At 42.3% G+C, this 19,779-nt stretch overlaps 2 protein-coding genes across 3 annotated transcripts in view; both read left to right on the top strand.

Annotated features, from left to right (window-relative positions):
- The window catches only part of LOC120561066, an 82,575-nt gene extending 69,479 nt beyond the window's left edge, over positions 1-13,096 (top strand). The window contains exon 10 of the mRNA XM_039804032.1: positions 250-13,096. Coding sequence (XP_039659966.1) covers positions 250-13,096 — 12,847 coding nt within the window. The remainder of the gene's footprint in view (positions 1-249) is intronic.
- Positions 13,097-16,086: 2,990 nt separating this feature from the next.
- The window catches only part of LOC120560704 (protein unc-13 homolog B-like), a 103,191-nt gene continuing 99,498 nt past the window's right edge, over positions 16,087-19,779 (top strand). For both annotated transcript variants that reach the window (XM_039803476.1, XM_039803475.1), the window contains exons 1-2: positions 16,087-18,051; positions 19,375-19,671. In XM_039803476.1, the coding sequence (XP_039659410.1) occupies positions 16,451-18,051; positions 19,375-19,671 (1,898 nt within the window). In that variant the 5' untranslated portion in view covers positions 16,087-16,450. The remainder of the gene's footprint in view (positions 18,052-19,374; positions 19,672-19,779) is intronic.

Below are 19,779 nucleotides of genomic sequence, written 5' to 3'. Positions count from 1 at the left end.
AACTTTGTGACAACAATAGAAAGAAAGACAATTTGGTACATTGTCAAACAACATCCTTTTCCTTCCACAAGTGTACTTTTCTTTTTTCATTTGCTATTATATTTCTTTACTTGCATGAACACTTTCTTTGCATGATCTGCTCTTTTTTATTTTTATTATGTCCAAGGCTTAATTTCTCTTTCTTTCTTCTTTTTCTCTGCATCGTGTTCCACTGCTTCTTGCATGGCACTTTCTTTTTCTTGAATCCAGGCGATCAAATAGTCAGGGTGGAGTAAAAATAATCCCCGTTGACTCAGGAATGGGTGTGGAGGATTGGGAGAATAAATATAAAGTGCCTGACTCAGGTGTCTTGGATGATTACTTGGACGCTGAGCAGAAAATGTGGGAGGACGAAGATAAAAGCATCATCTACCGGATCAGTGACAACCCTTGTGAGTCCAAAGGTAGCAGGTTCTATCAGACAGTAGAATGTGATGCACTATCCCCTGAAGATACGGAGGAGGCGAATGACAGGCCTTACAGACAGAGGAAAGGCTTTTGTAGTGGAGAAGTGCGGTTAGTTTATAAGGAAGCCGGCAGCTTTGAGGATGAATCGTCCCCTCCTGAGATTGATATAATTCCCTCTGTCAAGCAGCTACAACAGCAGACAGACAGAAAATGTCTACTTTACAAGACCAGACTGTGGGCCAAAACTGCCTTAGAGGACACACTTGAGAACTATGCGGCTTTTTGTGATGACGAGGCTGCTCGGGAAGAGGCTGCAAGGATCAGGGAGAGGGTTGAATATGGCTCTATTGGTTCGGATGAGATGCAGTATTCCTTTGGATCTGAGGAGGAACTAGATGACCTGACATTCACTGAGGGGGATGCTAGTTATGAATATGAAAATTACTACTACACTAGCAAATATATATCACCTTTTGGAGGACAAGGCTATTCAAGCAAAGGGAGAACAGGTCGTGGACAAGATCCAATGTCTCCTGAAGAGGAGCAAAGGGATGAATATGTAGATGCAATGGATGAACTTCATAGCTTAGTTCACTCAGTGTCTGAATACCTGGCCGTAAAAGAGGAGGAAATCAACAACTATGAATCAATGCCTAAACCAATTAGAAGAAAACTCCCAGCACTGCCAACAGATGCTGCAATTGTACAAACTGGGGACAGTAATAGCATTGAAGCCAAACCTGAAGTTAAAGAGGACAGTGCTGTTGAACAGGGCATAGCTGGAGTAAAGAATGCCATGAGTTCATTATTCAGTACAATCACAGGATCAAAGTCTACAACTGAGGTAGAGGCCTCTGCCACAACTTCATCCCCCCAACCACCACAGGCAGACTCTGGTATTTTAAAACTGCTCTCTTTAATCCCTAAAGCTAGTACTGAAGCCACAGATACCTCTGGTACCACTGAAACAGATCCACCTACCTCCCAAGCATCACCCCAACCTGTGTCTGGTATTTCAAAGCTGCTTTCATTTATCCCTAAAAGTGGTGGTACTTCCCCTCCAGTAGCCATAGTTCCTCCTGCCCCTCAGGAGCCCACAACAGAAAAAAAGTTCTCCCTTCAGTCTCTTTTGCCATTTCAAACCATTGAATCCAGTCAGCAAGCTGACATTGGTCAAGGGCCAACACACATTGGCACAGAGGCACAAGGCAGTGCAACCACTGCTATTCAATCTACATCTGGGTTTGAATCCATGTTGGGAAGGCTTAGTCCTTTGAGACTTTTTTCCAGTTCACCGTCATCTAGAGATCCATCACCTCAGCCATCAGAGCAAATAAGTGCATCTGCTACAAGCAATGAATCCCAACAAGGGTCTGTAAACAGATCCACAAGTCCTAATATAGAGGGCTCTCAAACACAGCAACAGTTATCAGGTGAGACGAGACCAGGTTCGGGAAGTGGATCAGTTGATCTTTTGCCAGATACAGGAAGTGGATCAATTGAGCTTTTGCAAGAAACCGGAAGTGGGTCAGTAGAGCTTCTTCCAGAGACAGAGTCATCAGGTGAGCTACCTGATATTCAGCAAAGAAGAACTCATGCAATATCTGAACCAAAACCTGAAAGCAGTTCAGAGGAAACAGGATTCTTCAGTCCTTTTAGAAATTCTCTCTCTAACCTCATATCAGCAGTTCCTCCTGAGAATTCCTCACAGACTGAGATAAAGCCTGCAGAGGAGTCATTTTTAGGCGGCAAACTCAAAATTCCATTTCTCTCTTCTGAAAATAGTTCCACAACAACCCCACCAAAAACAGAAGGAGGCATGCTATCTGGGTTTCTTAAATTTGCATCTGGTGAAGATGCCAATGCCCCGCCAAAAAGTCCATCCCCCAGCCCTGCAAGAACTCCCTCTCCAAGTCGGGCTGCACTTTTTGAAAGTCTACCAAAAGGAAACACAGAAACTGGATGGTTTTCAAACCTGTTTAAGGTAGCCCCAAGTGAACCTGCTAAGGAACCTGCAAAACTACAAATGACTCCCACCGTGATGCTAACCAAAGCTAGTGGTCAATCTGAGCCACATACTGAACAAATGGTTCCTAAAACAAAGGAAAGCACTGTCTGCAGAATAGAACTATTGTCTCATGAGCAAACATTGTCTGAAAATGATCCCCAATGCAAGACAGATGTCCAGCCTGAAGCAGATGTCGCATCTAAAGATCAAGTTCTGCCAAAGCCTGTGGAACATGCCAGATCACAACCACAAGCCTCACAGGCTCAAGGAATTATTTCTGGATTGTTGAAACTCGGATCAACAGAAGACATGTTGTCTGACAAGAAAGCCCAGGGAGGGGATAATCAGCCTCAACAAGGTGGGCTATTTTCAGGCCTATTTTCATCACCTTCCCAGTCACCCCAAACACAGAATTCTTCCGCAACAGGAGGACTGTTGTCTGGATTTTTAAAATTTACCTCTGATAATGTTTCTGCTCCTACAAATCAGTCACTGTCAACATTGCCAGGAGGCCAATCTGGCCAAAATCCAACTAAAAGGCAAGGACAACCTGCTGCTGCACAGCCACCAACTGGAGGACTCTTATCTGGGCTCTTGAAAAAAGCTACAGACACAGTAACAGTGTCTCAACCAACTCAGTCCGAGTCACAAGCAGATGCAGCTGACCATACAGCCAAAACAGAAGTACCTGAAGAAAACGTGAGTCAAAGGACTATTCCTTTTATTCAGTCAGCAGGGAATTTGTCGGGATTGATTACATTGGGTTCAACAGAAGCACATCCCCCTAACCAGCAACTAAGACAGCCTATAGTCTCAGATCAACAACCAAACCAACAGCAACAGCCTAACCAAACAACAGAAAAACTACCTCCAAAAGCAACAGCAACAATGCCTCAACCTAGTGGATTGTTTGGGAGTTTGTTGAAACTTACAGAAACTACTTCACAGCCACCAAAAGGGCCTTTGTCTACACAATCTACACAACCAAATCAGCAATCAGGTAACATGCTGTCAGGACTTTTTAACAAGATCGTGGAACCTAATCCTACTCCATCTCAGATACAATCAGAGTCTGGTGCTCAAGAGACTAACCAAAAACCAGTGCAGCAAGCATCTGCTCAACAAGGAGGCTTCTTCTCTGGTCTTTTTGGAATTGGGGGCCAAGACTCTGCTCCTGCAAACCCTGGCCAGATCTCACAAAACCAGCAACAAAGTGGCAATTCTGGGCACCAACCTAATCACCAACCAGGCAATAGACAAAACCTACAACCGCAAAACCAAGTCCCTCCACAACAGCCCACCAGTAGTCCTGGAGGGATGCTTACTGGATTATTAAACAAAATTGCCGATGCAGGCACCCCACAGTCTACAGTGGGGAGTCAACCAGAGAAGCAACAGGCTCAAAGAGCAGGCCCTAAGATGACCCAGCAACCACCTAATCAACAGGTAGGCTTCTTCTCTGGGCTATTATCAGCAGGTCCTACTCCTCCAGCACAGCAGCAGCCACCTGTTAGTCATGCCAACCAGCAGCAACCCCAACAAGGTAACAGACAGCCTCTGCGGAGGCAAAATCAGATACGTCCACAACCGGCTGCCTCTGCCCCAGAGCCACAGCAGGGTGGACTATTTTCAGGGCTTTTTAATAAATTAGCATCTACAGATAATGCACCACAACAGCCCACACCCCAGACTGTGTCTCAACAGGGAAATAAATTAAACATTATTGGACCTGCTCAATCTTCAGGTCAACAATCGTCTCAAGCCAGTCAGCAAGGTGGATTCTTGTCTGGTCTGTTTGGTCAGACATCACCTCAACTGCAGCAACAGCCTGGCAAAAGTACAAGCCCTCAACATACAGCAACTCAACAGCCTAGTCAAAGTGGAGGCTTGCTTTCGGGAATTCTGAAACTTGCATCTGGTGAAAATGTACCACAGGAACAACAGTCACCTCAACCTGCTCAGGCAGGTCAACCATCTGTTAAATCAGGGCAAAATCCAGCCCAGTCTGAATCAGGAGGATTATTCTCTGGACTGATGAACAAAATGTCAGGTACTGTGGAACAGTCATCATCACCACTTGATCAGGTGAACCCTCAAACAACACAGCAACAACATCAGCCACGTGCAGGACAGGGGCGACCACAAATTCAGAGAACCAAACCAGTAGAGATGCATTTGTCTCAAGATGTGGCCACAGATAAGGATTCAAAAGGTCCAGCTCAAAAAGGTTTCCTCGCAGGCCTTTTTAGTGTCACAGAGGAGCCATTGTCAAAGACACAGCAGCCATCAACCCCTCAGCTTGGGAAGAAGGAACCAAAAACGAACACAAGTAGCACGTCGACTGGTTTGTTATCCAGCATTTTCAAAACAGACCCCAATGACAGTAGCACTTCTGCTCCTGAAAAGGAAACTGAAAAAAGCCTTCCTGGTAATTTAATACCAAAGAGTAAGGAGGAAATCCCTTTAAGTACAGGAACACTCACAACTGCTGTTGTTACAGCTACTCAAGTTGTTGATATCTGTAATGAACCTCTGCAATATCAGGTTTGGCAAGATCCTACAATTTCCCCAACACAATCTTATCTTGAGGAAATTCAACGTCTCTTGTATGGGACAGCCCATGAGTATGGTTATAAGGATCTTTTATTCAACTTTACAGAGCATGGTGTTATCCCACCAGAGCTCTATGAGCATCAGTGTCTCATAGAAGCTCTTCTGTGGCAGCAACTCAATGATTATGCCCTTGCTGAAGCCCTTGCCACTCAAGTTCAGGAATGCTCCCAAACATGCCAAGGCAATATACCATCAACTGTTAGAGCACCTCAATTGGAGAATCATATTAGATTAAATAATATAGAAATGGACATCAGTGACTTCAATGTACCCTCACATCCCTGGAGGGATGCTGCTGTCCAGATTTTTGAGAGCAGAAATCGTTTTCTTGAGCCAGATGAAGATATTGTTTTGTTTGACATGAGTTGCAGAGACAAGAAACCCTGGAGTAGCTGTGACCATTTGAAGGATCTTGATTGGAAAAGAAAACCTTGGATTCTTGAAAGTAGTGCTCTGAATCTTTCCATGGAAAAAACACAAACACGGTTAAATAGACGTCATTCGCTTGCAGAATGCAGTGTACAGGAATTCAGCAAAGTAGTGGAAAAAAGTGGTGTTAGTAGTGGCATGAAAGATGAAGACTTTGGTTTGAAATCAGCAACTGAGTTTTTAAAACAACTTGCCAAAAAAAAGGGTCCAATGGATTTAACACGTGGTGCTATGGATTTAAGCAGGTCTGCAGGAACTACAGGGGATGCAGATGATGAAATGCTCTTTGAGGATTCTGAGTGGTATCAACAATGGCTTTCACTATTGGAGCAAGGGTTGTGGTGGCCAGCTGAGGCTGGGGACTGTGGATATTATGTTTATACAGATGAGGAATACATTTATTCCCTCTTAACTGACAGAGCTGGTGGACACCTCTATGCCTGTGCTGATCCAGAGGATTTACGAGCTCTTGGAAATATCACTGAAAATTGTGCTAACATTATGAAACAGAAAGAAAACGACAAAGTAACTCTTTGTGGTTTTAAAATCCCCCTTGGCGCTGAAAATAATGGTGCCGAAGATAATGGTTTCTCAACTTCAGGCAAGCAACATAATAAATTAGTGCTTTCAGATGCACCCATGGATCTAACTTACGCCCTAAGAAAAGGTGAAAAAATAATGAACATGAATTTGGAAAGTTTCTCTCAAATGTTTCAAGAATCTATAACTTATCAAGCAGATCAGCCTGTAGACTTTAGTGTGTACAAGCTTAAAAAGATTAAGGTGGAATCGGTACAAAATGGCAATAGCTGTCAAGAGGAGCCAATGGAGGCAGCTGATCTAACTTTTAAGTCACTGAAAGGGGGGCATGGAGGGCCATACTGGAAAAATCAGGGGATAAAAGATGTGCTTACACTGTCACCTGCATCTTCTTCAAGGTGCTTTTCTACACAAATCTCTCCAAACAGACATTACCCAATTCCTGAAATCAGGATTGCACAAGTCGGTGATACACCTGCAGATCAACTAAACAAGTCAAGCTCCATATTTTCAGCCAACAGAGGAATCACTGGAATGTCTCCCAACACTGATGCAAGTAAAGCTGATTTACTTCCATCCTCAACACCTGCTACATCACCATCAGTGTCTAGCAAGGTTTCAAATACTTCTACAATTTCCAAACATCTTCCTGAGACACCATCAGCTTCAAAAATACCAGAAAGTGTAAAGTTGGGAAGGAAACTGCCTACACCACCAACTGTTACTAAATCCTCTCCAGCTCTTTCAGCACAGGCAATTTCTGTTAGAAGTTTAACCACTACATCTAGTACAACTGTGGCTGTGCCTTCAATTTCACAACAGAGACCCCAGCTTGCAAGGCAGACATCTCAGGCAGAAAAACCCAGACTATTATCACAAGCAAATAAGACTACAGTCACAGGGATGTGTGACATTAGCCAAGTAAGCAGTAGTTTAGCAGTGGACCAAACATCCTCCCTGTCCTCAAAGCAGCCACAAGATTCATCTCGGAAATGTACACCTCAGTTACATATACTGAATGACAGCTCAATTAATGAAGCCCACCTTTACAAAAGAAATAATAACTGTGGCACTCCTACTGAACCTCAAATAGCCAATAAGGTTCTAGATTTCTCTGCCACGATTAATAAAAACAAAAATATCAAAACAAAAGATGTAACAGATACCAAGCTAGAATCTACACAAAAAGATGAAGTTGTTGACTTTACAAAGTACAAGTTGAAAAGATTTAAAGAAAAAAATCAGATAGATACTAATGCAAGTGTGTACTTGACTGACAAGACCATTGCTGTAGATCTTACTAAACAGATTGAGGAAGAAGAAATTGAAGGGCCTGATTTAGAATATCCCACTCTGGGCACATTACAGCAAAGTCCAAGTGTTTCAATTCTGAGAACAATTTCTCAGACCAACTATATGCCAGTTGATCCACAAAGCAAATTGGAGAGTAGATTGTCCAGTCCAAAGGTTAGAGTTGGCCATACCTTTTTTACCATGCCTATCCAAAGACCACTAGCCTCCCATAGTACCTCTATAAGTGGGACAAACCAAACTGATGTTACAGCCTCTGGCAACGTTGCATTAGACATTTCATCCAAACCTTCATTTACATCGTCTGAAGAATTACCAAAGAGTTCTGACACTCAGGTAAAGTTATTAACAACAAGAAGCTCTTCAATTACCCATATTTCCTGTAAAGTATCTAGCTTTGATGGAGGTCTCAAAACCCCTGAAAAAATTGGATCACTGCAACCTGTATGTACCGCACCATTGGTAAGCCCGGTTATGACAAAACAAGTGGACTGTCAGGTTCAGCAACTAAATTCTTCATTCAATGTGCATCTAAAGATGCCCACCCAAAGCCCACCAATAGTTACAACTTGTTTTAGACAGGAGATTCCTGTTGATACTAAGAAAGCAATTTTAACACCTCACTCTTGTCAGTCTAGTGGAAAGGCTCGGCAATATCAAGAGACCACAGCACCAGCAAACTCAATTACAGCTACCTTAGATATGTCTGCCAAGACAACAACCCAGCAGGTTGCACAAACTGTTGTGGATCCTGTCTGTGAGGCACTGTCATTGACAAAGAGAAAAACTTTAATTTCTGAGGAGACACAAACAAGTACTAGTCATCATGAATCGATTGACTTGTCATATAGTGGGGAATCAACAGAGCCTCAGGGACAAACAACAGAGGATATTCATTCACTACCTGTTGAGGAATATCATTCTCATACTATTACAGGCAATCAGGTAAAATTATCTGTTAGACAAAACGAGATTCCCTCTGGTAGTAGGAGAACATTGTTATCAAGACAGGAGTCTCTTTTAGGTCAGTCATCTGATTCCCTTGAAATGTGTAAACCAGCTCAACAAGCCACAGCCCCAGCCAATACAGTTAAGGACACACTAGACATGACTTGTAAATCTTCTGTCAAATTGAAGGTGATTCAGGAAGTAAGAACAGATGACATTCTTACTGAAGCTATACCACTAACAAGAGGCAAGCCAAGTGCCCGTGAACTTGCACGAAAATGTTCCGTTGGTGTACCACTAGTTGTAGATATCCCTTCTGAAGAACCTCTTGGTGAAGTTAAGATCAGCTCCCATGCAAGTGCACAGCAGGAGTTTGAGAATAAGACTCGATGCCACTCAGATTCTATTCTATATCAACAACAGTATTGGCAGAGAAAACCTGGTGTCTTTGAACAGTCAAATCACTCAACATTACAGTCCTCAGCCACTGTTCAAACACATCAGATATCCACTTCAACAAAACCAAGACAGCAGTCTCTTTTAGGTCAGTCTTCTGAATCCCTTGAAATGTGTAAACCAGCTCAGCAAGCCACAGCCCCAGCTAATACAGTTAAGGCCACACTAGACATGACTTCTAAATCGTCTGTCAAATTGAAGAAGGTGATTCCGGAAGTAAGAACAGATGACATTCTTCATGAAGCTATACCACTAATAAGAGGCAAGCTAAGTGCCCGTGAACTTGCACGAAAAGATTCCGTTGGTGTACCACTAGTTGTAGATATCCCTTCTGAAGAACCTCTTGGTGAAGTTAAGATCAGCTCCCCTGCAAGTGCACAGCAGGAGTTTGAGAATAACACTCGATGCCACTCAGATTCAATTCTATATCAACAACAGTATTGGCAGAGAAAACCTGGTGTCTTTGAACAGTCAAATCACTCAACATTACAGTCGTCAGCCACTGTTCAAACACATCAGACATCCACTTCAACAAAACCAAGACAGCAGTCTCTTTTAGGTCAGTCTTCTAAATCCCTTGAAATGTGTAAACCAGCTCAGCAAGCCACAGCCCCAGCTAATACAGTTAAGGCCACACTAGACATGACTTCTAAATCATCTGTCAAATTGAAGAAGTTGATTCTGGAAGTAAGAACAGATGACATTCTTCATGAAGCTATACCACTAACAAGAGGCAAGCTAAGTGCCCGTGAACTTGCACGAAAAGATTCCGTTGGTGTACCACTAGTTGTAGATATCCCTTCTGAAGAACCTCTTGGTGAAGTTAAGATCAGCTCCCCTGCAAGTGAACAGCAGGACTTTGAGAATAAGACTCAATGCCACTTAGATTCTATTCTATATCAACAACAGTATTGGCAGAGCAAATCTGGTATATTTGAACAGTCAAATCACTCAACTTTACAGTCGTCAGCCACTATTCAAACACATCAGACATCCACTTCAACAAAACCTGTCTCAGCTGCAGCACTGGATATGTCGCCCAAGCCATCCCAAGCCACACTGGAAACAACAATGCCAGAATATGAGTCTACTCAAAGTGAAGCAATTTCGCTTGTTAATAAGCCAAGTGCAAGAGAAGTTGCCAGAAATGATTCAGTTGGTATTTCCCTGGTAGTTGAATCCACCCCACTGGAATCAACATGCCCGAAGCAACCTCAAACCCTGGATGGAAACATTGTCCCTGTTCTGCATCAACCACATTCGAGCTGTATGCAGTGCTTCAGTGTAAGTGAGACCAATGGCGTGTCACAGTCCATTATCCAACCTTATCCACTCTCTACATCTCCAGCAAACTCTGTTAAAGGCACATTAAATATGTCAACAAAGGCATGTATATCAGACATAGTGCTAAACTATTCAGACCCAGTATCACTGGTAAGGACAAGGTTACCATATTCTCAAAGAGATTCTGTTGGTGTTCCACTAATTGTGGAAACACAACCCTTCCAGGAGCAGCCTAAAAGGCAAAAAACATGGGTAGGATCACAAGAACAGATGCAACAAGGATTAGTGCATAGTATATGTAGAGAAATAGATCAAAGAGCATCAGCACCTGCCAACTCCATCAAAAGCTTCCTAGATATGTCTTCGAAATCACAGCAGAAACAATCTCAAACAGCTCCTGATACCTGCTCAACTGGAACTGTGCCATTTGTCAGAAACACAGCAACTATAACAAGGAATGGTTCTGTTGGTGTACCACTCATAGTGGAGCAGTCTGAACATCAACAAGTGATGCATGCCTTGAGTGGAGTCAACACAACTGAGACACTGCAAAGCCAGATATATACCTACCACAGTAATGAGGTCTTTTCTAGTTCAATGACCACCAATAAGGAAACACACCAACAAAACGAGCCAGTGAACTTCTCTGAAAAAGATAGTGTAAATACAACTAACATTTCAAGTAATCACACTGAACCAGAGGATGGACAGCCCATGGATTTCACTAATAGCAAAGCAAATAAAGAAATGTTTGAAAGAAGGCAGACTGGAAGGCAATTGAAAAAGAAAACAATACTGGGTATTGTTGACCTAACTGTGGATCCTCAAACCACAATTATTGGTCTTCAAGATGCAAAGGATCTTTCTTTTCCTTATGCGTCTTCTCTCTCTCAGAGTAGTCTATACGATGAGCAGCAATACAAACCTCCACCCACTTCTAAGAAGGTCAGAGAAGATACATCAATTTGTCAAACTCAGAAGTCAATACAACATATGGAATATTCCAATGATAAACATGCCACCACCCAACCTGAAATACATTGCAGAAGGCTGTCAGGAATAGGATTAAACTCTGCCCCAATGAATACTTCAGTTTCCTCTTTGATGCCTATTCAAAGGAAGATGCAGCCTCCTCAGAATGTAGCTCCCCAGGCTATGCAAGACTATGCATATGCTACATTCTCACTAAACAGTCCATATCAACAAAATAAATCCGAGAATCCTGATCAATTACCTTCAAACATATCTCAGCTGCAAACGCAACATCCAGTCCCACAACAGCAATACCAGCAACTTGGTATGGAAATTGGTTGGACTTCATCCATTGCTAGATCTCTGCCAAAAGCTCCAAAGTTGCAAAGACAAGATATTGTTCAGCATGACATGACCTTTAGGCCCAAAATCCTTATCAAGCAGCCAACTGTGGACAGCTATGGGAGCATAGAGGAAAGCACATCATATAGTGGAACAATGACAAATAATGGACAGGCATTGCCTCCTTTGTCCAACCCGCAACTCTACTGTATATCCCAAACTGTTCCTACCCCACAGTGTTTGTCTGCTTCAATTATTCAGAAAGCAGATGGTAGACACATAACTGATCCTTCTTTACAGTCTTTTGATGTACAGCCAGTGCAGAGCAGTGCAACTACAAATTATTATGCAAAAGAACCTCTTCAACTCACAAAACAACCTGATCCAAGCCAATGCCATATCACTGTACCACAATATCATACACCAACTGTACTCACAAGTACTGGGGCTCCAATTCAACATGTATCAGAGATTAGTGCGCTTATATCCCCACCCCCTACAAAACATGGCCCAATGCCTGTAACACAAGTAAAGAGTAGTCATCTAAACCAGGGCTTTGGAGCTGAAATGCAAGGAGCAGAGGTATCTCCAACACCAGCAGAACCCACCTCTCTTAGGGGTTTGATTTCATTTTATAGTGGTTTAGGTTCACAACCCTCTGTTAGCACAAAACCAAAAGAACTATCTGCCTTCTTACCATCTGAATTATCCAACAATCAATCTGCAGCCCCGCAGACAAAGTTGGATCCAGCCCCCTCACTAATTATTGGATCACAATACAAAGGAAAAGGTTTAATGTTACGTGGTGTGAGCCCTCAAACATCCACAATGATATCACCTGTGGCCTCTTCCTCCAGCGAGCCACCAGTGCGTGATTTTAAGTCTATTTCTCAAGACTGTCAGCAACCACAGGCAACACTTAATGCAAGCCCAGTAAGAGAAACACCAGGGAAAGAATTGCCCCCTCCTGAATCTTCACCAGAAAAACCACCAGATACCATGACATCCAAAAGAATTTTAAGTAAAGCCAGTTCAGTAGAACTTTCAGAAACATTGTCAAAGGTTACATCTAAAGTGAATACCGAAGGGGTCATCACAGATAACATAGCTTTATCTGAATCAGGCATGTCACAGCAGCAAAGTTCAGAAGAAATCAAACAAACTATATCCTCAGAATCTGACAATGTCAACACTGGATATAGTGAGGTCTCTACTGTATCTAACATTTCACAGGAGAAAATCAGCCATCCAAGGTCAATCTACATTGGCATTAATAACTCAAAAGTACCTCCTGTTGATACAGAAATTTACCCAAGTGAGCCAAAGCCTTATGTTAGACTACCCCATATTTTTGTATCAGCAGCAAGTTCACCAGAAGATGAAACAATTGAACAGGAGCTCAATGAACCTAGCAAGCCTCAACTGCCAGAAGTGAGTGCTTCTGAAGACAACACTCTCATTGCAGTAACACTACCAGCCTGTAAGGATTCTTTACCTGCTGATATTGTTTCACAGTCTGATATACCTGAGGATACACTGACTAGAGCAGATTTTACCCGTGCAGATGAACATGACTCACAGCACAACCTGACCAAGAAAAGCTCAAACATAGAAGCTACCATCTCAGAAGCTGAAGTAAAAGCAGAGACGACTGAGACTTTTGAGTCTTCTAAGGATGTAAAATCAACAGCTCCGGACATAACATCACTTGAAGTAGTTAAACCTCTCGAAAACACAATATTATAAAAGGAACACTACTGAGCAGTTAGACACAGAGGGACAAAAGTACAACATCTGATGTTGTATTGCCTAAAGAAGTTCAGTCTCTTGATAACTTGTCACTAAAAGAAGTACCTTCTGCCTCAGATGCAAAATCACCTGAAGGTGTTCAACAGCTTCATGATAAAACGGAAAGGGACATCACCTTATCTACCCCTAAACCCAGTCCTGTCAAACCAGCCTGTAAGGACTCTTTCCCTGCTGATATTGTTTCACAATCTGATATACCTGAGGATACACTGACTAGAGCAGATTTTACCCATGCAGATGAACATGACTCACAGCACATCCTGACCAAGAAGAGCTCAACCATAGAAGCTACCATCTCAGAAGCTGAAGTAAAATCAGAAACCACTGAGACTTTTGAGTCTTCCAAGGATGTCAAATCAACAGCTCCAGACATAACACCACTTGAAGTAGTTAAACCTCTCGAAAACACAATATTAGTGCCAGCACCACCAGAAGACACTGGAACTCTTGAAGAGTTAGCACAGAGGGACAACAGTACAACATCTGATGTTGTATTGCCTAAAGAAGTTCAGTCTCTTGATAACTTGTCACTAAAAGAAGTACCTTCTGCCTCAGATGCAAAATCACCTGAAGGTGTTCAACAGCTTCATGATAAAACGGAAAGGGACATCACCTTATCTACCCCTAAACCCAGTCCTGTCAAACCAGCCTGTAAGGACTCTTTCCCTGCTGATATTGTTTCACAGTCTGATATACCTGAGGATACACTGACTAGAGCAGATTTTACCCATGCAGATGAACATGACTCACAGCACATCCTGACCAAGAAGAGCTCAACCATAGAAGCTACCATCTCAGAAGCTGAAGTAAAAGCAGAAACCACTGAGACTTTTGAGTCTTCCAATGATGTCAAATCAACAGCTCCAGACATAACACCACTTGAAGTAGTTAAACCTCTCGAAAACACAATATTAGTGCCAGCACCACCAGAAGACACTGGAACTCTGGAACTGGAACTGGAGTTAGCACAGAGGGACAAAAGTACAACATCTGATGTTGTATTGCCTAAAGATGTTCAGTCTCTTGATAACTTGTCACTAAAAGAAGTACCTTCTGCCTCAGATGCAAAATCACCTGAAGGTGTTCAACAGCTTCATGATAAAACGGAAAGGGACATCACCTTATCTACCCCTAAGCCCAGTCCTGTCAAACCTTGCACAGAAGAAATTACTTCCAAGGAAGATAGTTTAGCTGTCAAGATTGATCAGCCTGAGGAAGAACAACCTCATGAGCAACCAGGAAAAGGCTTATTTTCTATGTTTAGTGGCTCGACTGCAACCCCTCAGCCAATGTCCTCCCAAACTGGATTATCAATACTTGGTGGCATTCTTCCTGGGTCATCTACCAAAGACACTCCTGGCACAGGGTTGCTGTCAATGTTGGGTGGGTCAAATGCCCCATCTTCACCTGGATCCAAAGACCCACCACTTCTTTCAACTCCACAAGACACCCAGGGAAAAGGCTTATTCTCTATGTTTAGTGGATCCAGTAGTCAGCCACCAACTGGCCCAAGAGGTCCAACTGTTGGAAGTGTGCGACCCAGAGGTCCACCCCCCAAAGAACCTCCAAGCAAAGGCTTGTTTTCCATGTTTGGTGCATCTGCACCTCAGCAACCACCCAGTCCCAGAGGTCATCATGGGGATAGTGCCACACCCAGAGGACCTTCCACTGGATCTTCTATATTTGGTGGCATCCTCCCAGGTTCTACTACAAATAAAGAAACTCCTGGTGCAGGTTTCTTTTCCAAGTTTGGAGGTCTAAGTGCCCAACCCCAAACTGGACCAAAAATACCCCCACCAGGACCAACAGTTACAACACCAGGACTCAGAGGTTCAGAGCCCTCAGGAAAAGGACTATTCTCTATGTTTGGAGGACAAAACCAGCAAGCATCAGAAGCACATCCAACAGCTTCTAAGCCACTAGAATCTGAGGGTAGTTTCAAAGTTTCCTCTGTGTTTTCACTTGGCGAGAGTTCTGATGGTAACAAATCTAAAACTGGGTTTGGCCTATTTGGAATGTCTTTCATGGAGGAAACCAAGACAGAGCCAGAAACAATAATGAAGGGGGAGATTGCTTTGGAACAAGTGAAACCCCCAGACACAAAAGATGTTTCAAAAGAAGCAAAGGGTTGCCTTGTTGAGGCCTTGGAAAATGTACCTTCTGAGTCTCTTTCTACATCTTTAGTTAAGGTTGAACTTCAAGTAGAGCAGGCATGCCAAGATGGTCAAGATTCTACCTTGGACATTAAAAAAGATACCACTGAAAAACCCTTTCCCCTAACAGATCCACATCTGGAGGAAGACAAAATAGCCACAATGCAGCAAAACCTTTCTTATGATGAAAATGCCTCAGTTGTGGTTGAAGCTTCTATTACAGACACACCAAATGTGACTGGTAATATACTAGAGAAAGAGACATTACAAGCTGTAAAACTAGTAAGTGAAGAACAGTCAGACATCCAAAATGAATGTAAAGAAATGAAAGATACAGCAGATGCTGGGAAAGAAGTTGCTAAATCAGAAACAGATACTTTTGAAATTAAGAGCACAGGTGATGAAATTGGCATAGCTGCCATCAAAAGCCCATTAGAAATAGCTGAAAATATGCAAACGAAAAGTGTTGTGGATTATACTGACAAAAACACAAGATCAGATATTGTTGGAGTGGGACATGGGAAAGCAGATGTTGAAGGAGGGATAACAATTCCAGAGGTAGATAAACAAACTGAGGAGCCACTGAAAGTTGCTGGTGAAGAGCAAACAGAAGTGAGGGAAAAAACAATCGAGGAGCCTTTAAGAGATGAAGAAAAAAGCAATCAAAAAATCAGATGTGGAAAAAAAACAAGAGATTGGAAAAAAAATAAAAAACAAAAAAAAATTGCTAAAAAAAAAAAAAAAAAAGGGGGAAGGGGAAAAAAAAAAAAGGGGACCTTTGAAAGTAGACGATGAAGAACAAACAGCAGTCACAGATGTAGAAAAATTAACTAAGGAACCTTTGGAAGTTGTTGGGAATGAACAAGCAGCTGTCGCAGATGTGGAAACATCTATTAAAGAGGCAACTGTAGCCGATCCAGTGATAGCAGTTACAGAAAAAGCTACTGCAGAATCTGTGGTGGGTGTAGTTACAACAGAGACTGTAGTTTCAGAACCAGAAAAATCTATTGAAGAAGACTTGAAATCCATATCTGACGAGACTGCAAAGGAACCAGTTGAGGCTTTAGAGCTTGCAGAAGCTAGTAAAGAACCTGGACATGGATTAGAGAAACCTGTTGAAACTAATAATTATGTTGCAATGGTCTTATCAGATGTGGAAAAAACTGTTGGTACCAACTTACCAGAAATGACACCTCAAGCTGTGGGGCCTTTGAAAGGTCCTTCGTTGGGAACTTCTAGTCCTCAACCACAGCAACAGCCCAGGCCAGGCATTGCCAGGCCACCTGGCCCACCAGGACAAAGAATGGGAGCACCAAGGATGGGAGGGCCACAGATGGGAGGCCCAAGAATGGCAGGACCAAGAATGGCTGGACCAAGACAGCCAGGACCACGGAAGCCCCCTGAACCAGCTCCATTTTCTGGCTTTATGTCTATGTTTTCTACCCCAAATGCCCCAAGTAAACCACCAACTGTTGGTGGATTTTTTTCAAGTTCACCTGGTTCATTTTTTGGATCATCACCTGCTCCTAGTCAGCCACAACAACAACAACAACAACAACAACAACAACAACAGAAAAGCTCATTTTTTGGACTTCCAAGTAGCATTGCTACAGAATCCCTTACTAGTGACCTATTTGGTATATTCAAAGGTCCTGAAACAACTATATCTGAGGAACATCAACAGTCAGGTAGAGATTCTGGAAAAGAGGATCCTTGTGCAACAATAACAGTCTCTGAAAGCACTAAAAAGATGGTTACAGAGAAGACACCTTTATCTGGAGATGGACTTGTAAAAAGCCCTGAGGACTCTGAGGACCCTGAAAAAGGATTAGTGGAGGAGGCAGAACAAACAGACAAAACAGAAGCAGAAGAAAGTTCTCTGACCGAATCCACTATGAAAACTGCTTTCCCTGAGAAAGACGCAGGGGATGATGAGCATGCTGAGCATTTAGAGGGGCCAGGTTCTGCAGTGTCTGACAAAGCAGTGTCTGACAAAGCAGTGTCTGACAAAGCAGTGTCTGAAAAAGCAGTGCCTGACAAAGCAGTGCCTGAAAAAGCTGCTCCACCCCCAGCTCCTGAAACCAAGGGAATGTTTGAAATACCCAGTCTCACTGCTCCTAAATTTGGCTTTATGTCTGTAGCTGCTGAAGGCACATCATCTATTGGATCCCTTTTCACCACCACTCCATCTCCAGCCATTGGTACAAAGACTCCACATACGAAACTGACAGATGGTGGTCTCTTTTCTGGTTTTAAAAGTATTTCAGCTGGTATTTTCCAGGATGAAAAGCCAACTGGAAAGGAAGAACCATCTGCATCTGTATTTGGCATGAAACTTGGCTCAATGTTTGGTAACTCTGACACTCCCAAACCTGAATGCACCGCTCCGGTGGTCACTGACCAACCGCATTCTGAAAGTCCAAAACCTACTGATGAATTTTGTGAGCCAGAGTCTGAGAAGCTTTCCCATGGTTCTGGAGAAATTGAAAGTGCAGATGCCAGTGATACAGAAGGACCAACAGAAACTTCAACAACAGGAAGCTGTGACACCTTAGCACAGTCACCACAGTCTGGCATCCCCTCTCACTCAGTTTCCTTAGCACAAGATTTGGATGAACCCCTGTTAAAGATCACCGCATGTGAAGTAGATAAGAGTGAAGTTGACACACCTGAAACCATGCATGCAAGTTTGGGCACAGAGCAACCAAAGGACCTGTTGACAAAGGAAGCCGCAAAAAGGCTAGTACAATTTGTATGATAAATGGCATTGTTCATTTATCATGCTAATGTAGACAAATGTATAGGCTAGCCCATTTCCTTTTTTTCTTAATACCACATTTGATATCAGTAGCTCTGTATTTGCCTTTTTCCCTTTCCCATTCCTCAATTTAACTTTAAAATCAAAAGCATATTGTTATATTTAGACATTTTTAACACATTTCTTGTTTAAAATATACTGCATATCCAACTCACAGCCATAAATACACATCATTAAGTGAAAATCTGACATTGTATGTTTCATCATCAAAGCCATAGGAAAGGAAATGATCACATTTGCTTCAACTGTGCTCACCATTATGTGTAAATGTACTGGAGATATTTTGTACTTTCACTACCTCAGTAATAGCTTTCCTGACAGTGATCGAAGTGCAATGAATGTAGAAGCCGATAGTCTTAATTTATTATTTTTTGACTTGTGAGGCCTGTATAATGCCTCTCCTTCCTCTGTCCGCTGCGGTTCTATGAATTATTCTCCAAGCCTTAGCCAATTTGTTTATACAAATTAAAACTCTGATAGATTTATGATGGTGTGACAGTGCACACCATGATAGCAGGCGGGCCACTGGAATAAAAGGAACAGTGAGAAGTAATTTGGCCAACACCCAAGTCAAAGTAAATCATGCTAGTTAAAGCACAGGGGCAGTTTCGTTGTTAGCAGTCTCAATCATCCAGCAGACACAGAGTACACTTTTTCTCAGTCAGCCACTAAGATTTCTATCAGGCAGGTTAAGTGTATCCCCACTGCTCTATCCTTTAAGTTTTATTCTTATTAAAAGGTTAAATAATTATGATTAATATGCATTTATTATTATATAGTACATACATTAGTAGATGCTGTAAATGTAATATAGAGGCAGTAGGCAAATTAAAATTTTTATTTATTTATTCTGCTTTTATGCAGAACCTTCACTGTAAATTATAATAGCTGGTCACAATATCAATATGCTGTTACCACCTTAAACTTAGTCCTCCTAGTGCTGATTGCAGCCCTCTCTTGACACGATTGTTAAAAAAAATCTAATTAATCGAATTGTTTTGTTCCAAAATCACTGTGGCATTCAAAGTTGAAACTCCTTTTTTGAATTCAAGTTAAAAAAGAAGCATTTTCTTCAACAATCATTTTCCCAGTATCTATGTTTAGAAAAAATCACATGATTTCAAGATGTAATTTCCTAAATACTTTGGAATAAAACCTTTTGATTCTGCAGTAGTCCTTTTAACTACATGTTTAAATTCCCAAAACACCACTACATTTTAAATATCAATCTCATTCTCCTACAGTCCACCGGACAGCAGTCGTTTTGATTCATCAGGCAACCTCAGCCCGGCAAGCTCCCAGCTCAGCTCTGAGCCTGAGGAGCGCCGAGATCCAGAGACCCGCCACCCCAGCGCCCTGCGTCCCTTTCTCAGTAGCCAAAAGTCTACCTGGGATGAGGAAGAAGAGGAGGAGGAAGAGGTTGAGAAAGAGCTGCGTCCACTACCAGAGCCTGGTTCCAACAAAGATTTGAAGGACTCTTCGGTCATCCTGCCCAAACCAATCTTGGACAACTGTGATAACAAGGCTAAGACTAAAATCTGGTATATAAAAAATATACATCTATATCTAGGTTTGCATGATTATGGGGCACCAAATGTAAAAATTCAGATACAATTTTATAGCTGATATATTTTGATTATTTAGCTCAC

The sequence above is a fragment of the Perca fluviatilis genome, chromosome 6, assembly GCF_010015445.1.
Source record: "Perca fluviatilis chromosome 6, GENO_Pfluv_1.0, whole genome shotgun sequence".
In the NCBI taxonomy this organism is placed as follows: domain Eukaryota; kingdom Metazoa; phylum Chordata; class Actinopteri; order Perciformes; family Percidae; genus Perca; species Perca fluviatilis.
This window is presented reverse-complemented; position numbering and strand designations above follow the sequence as displayed.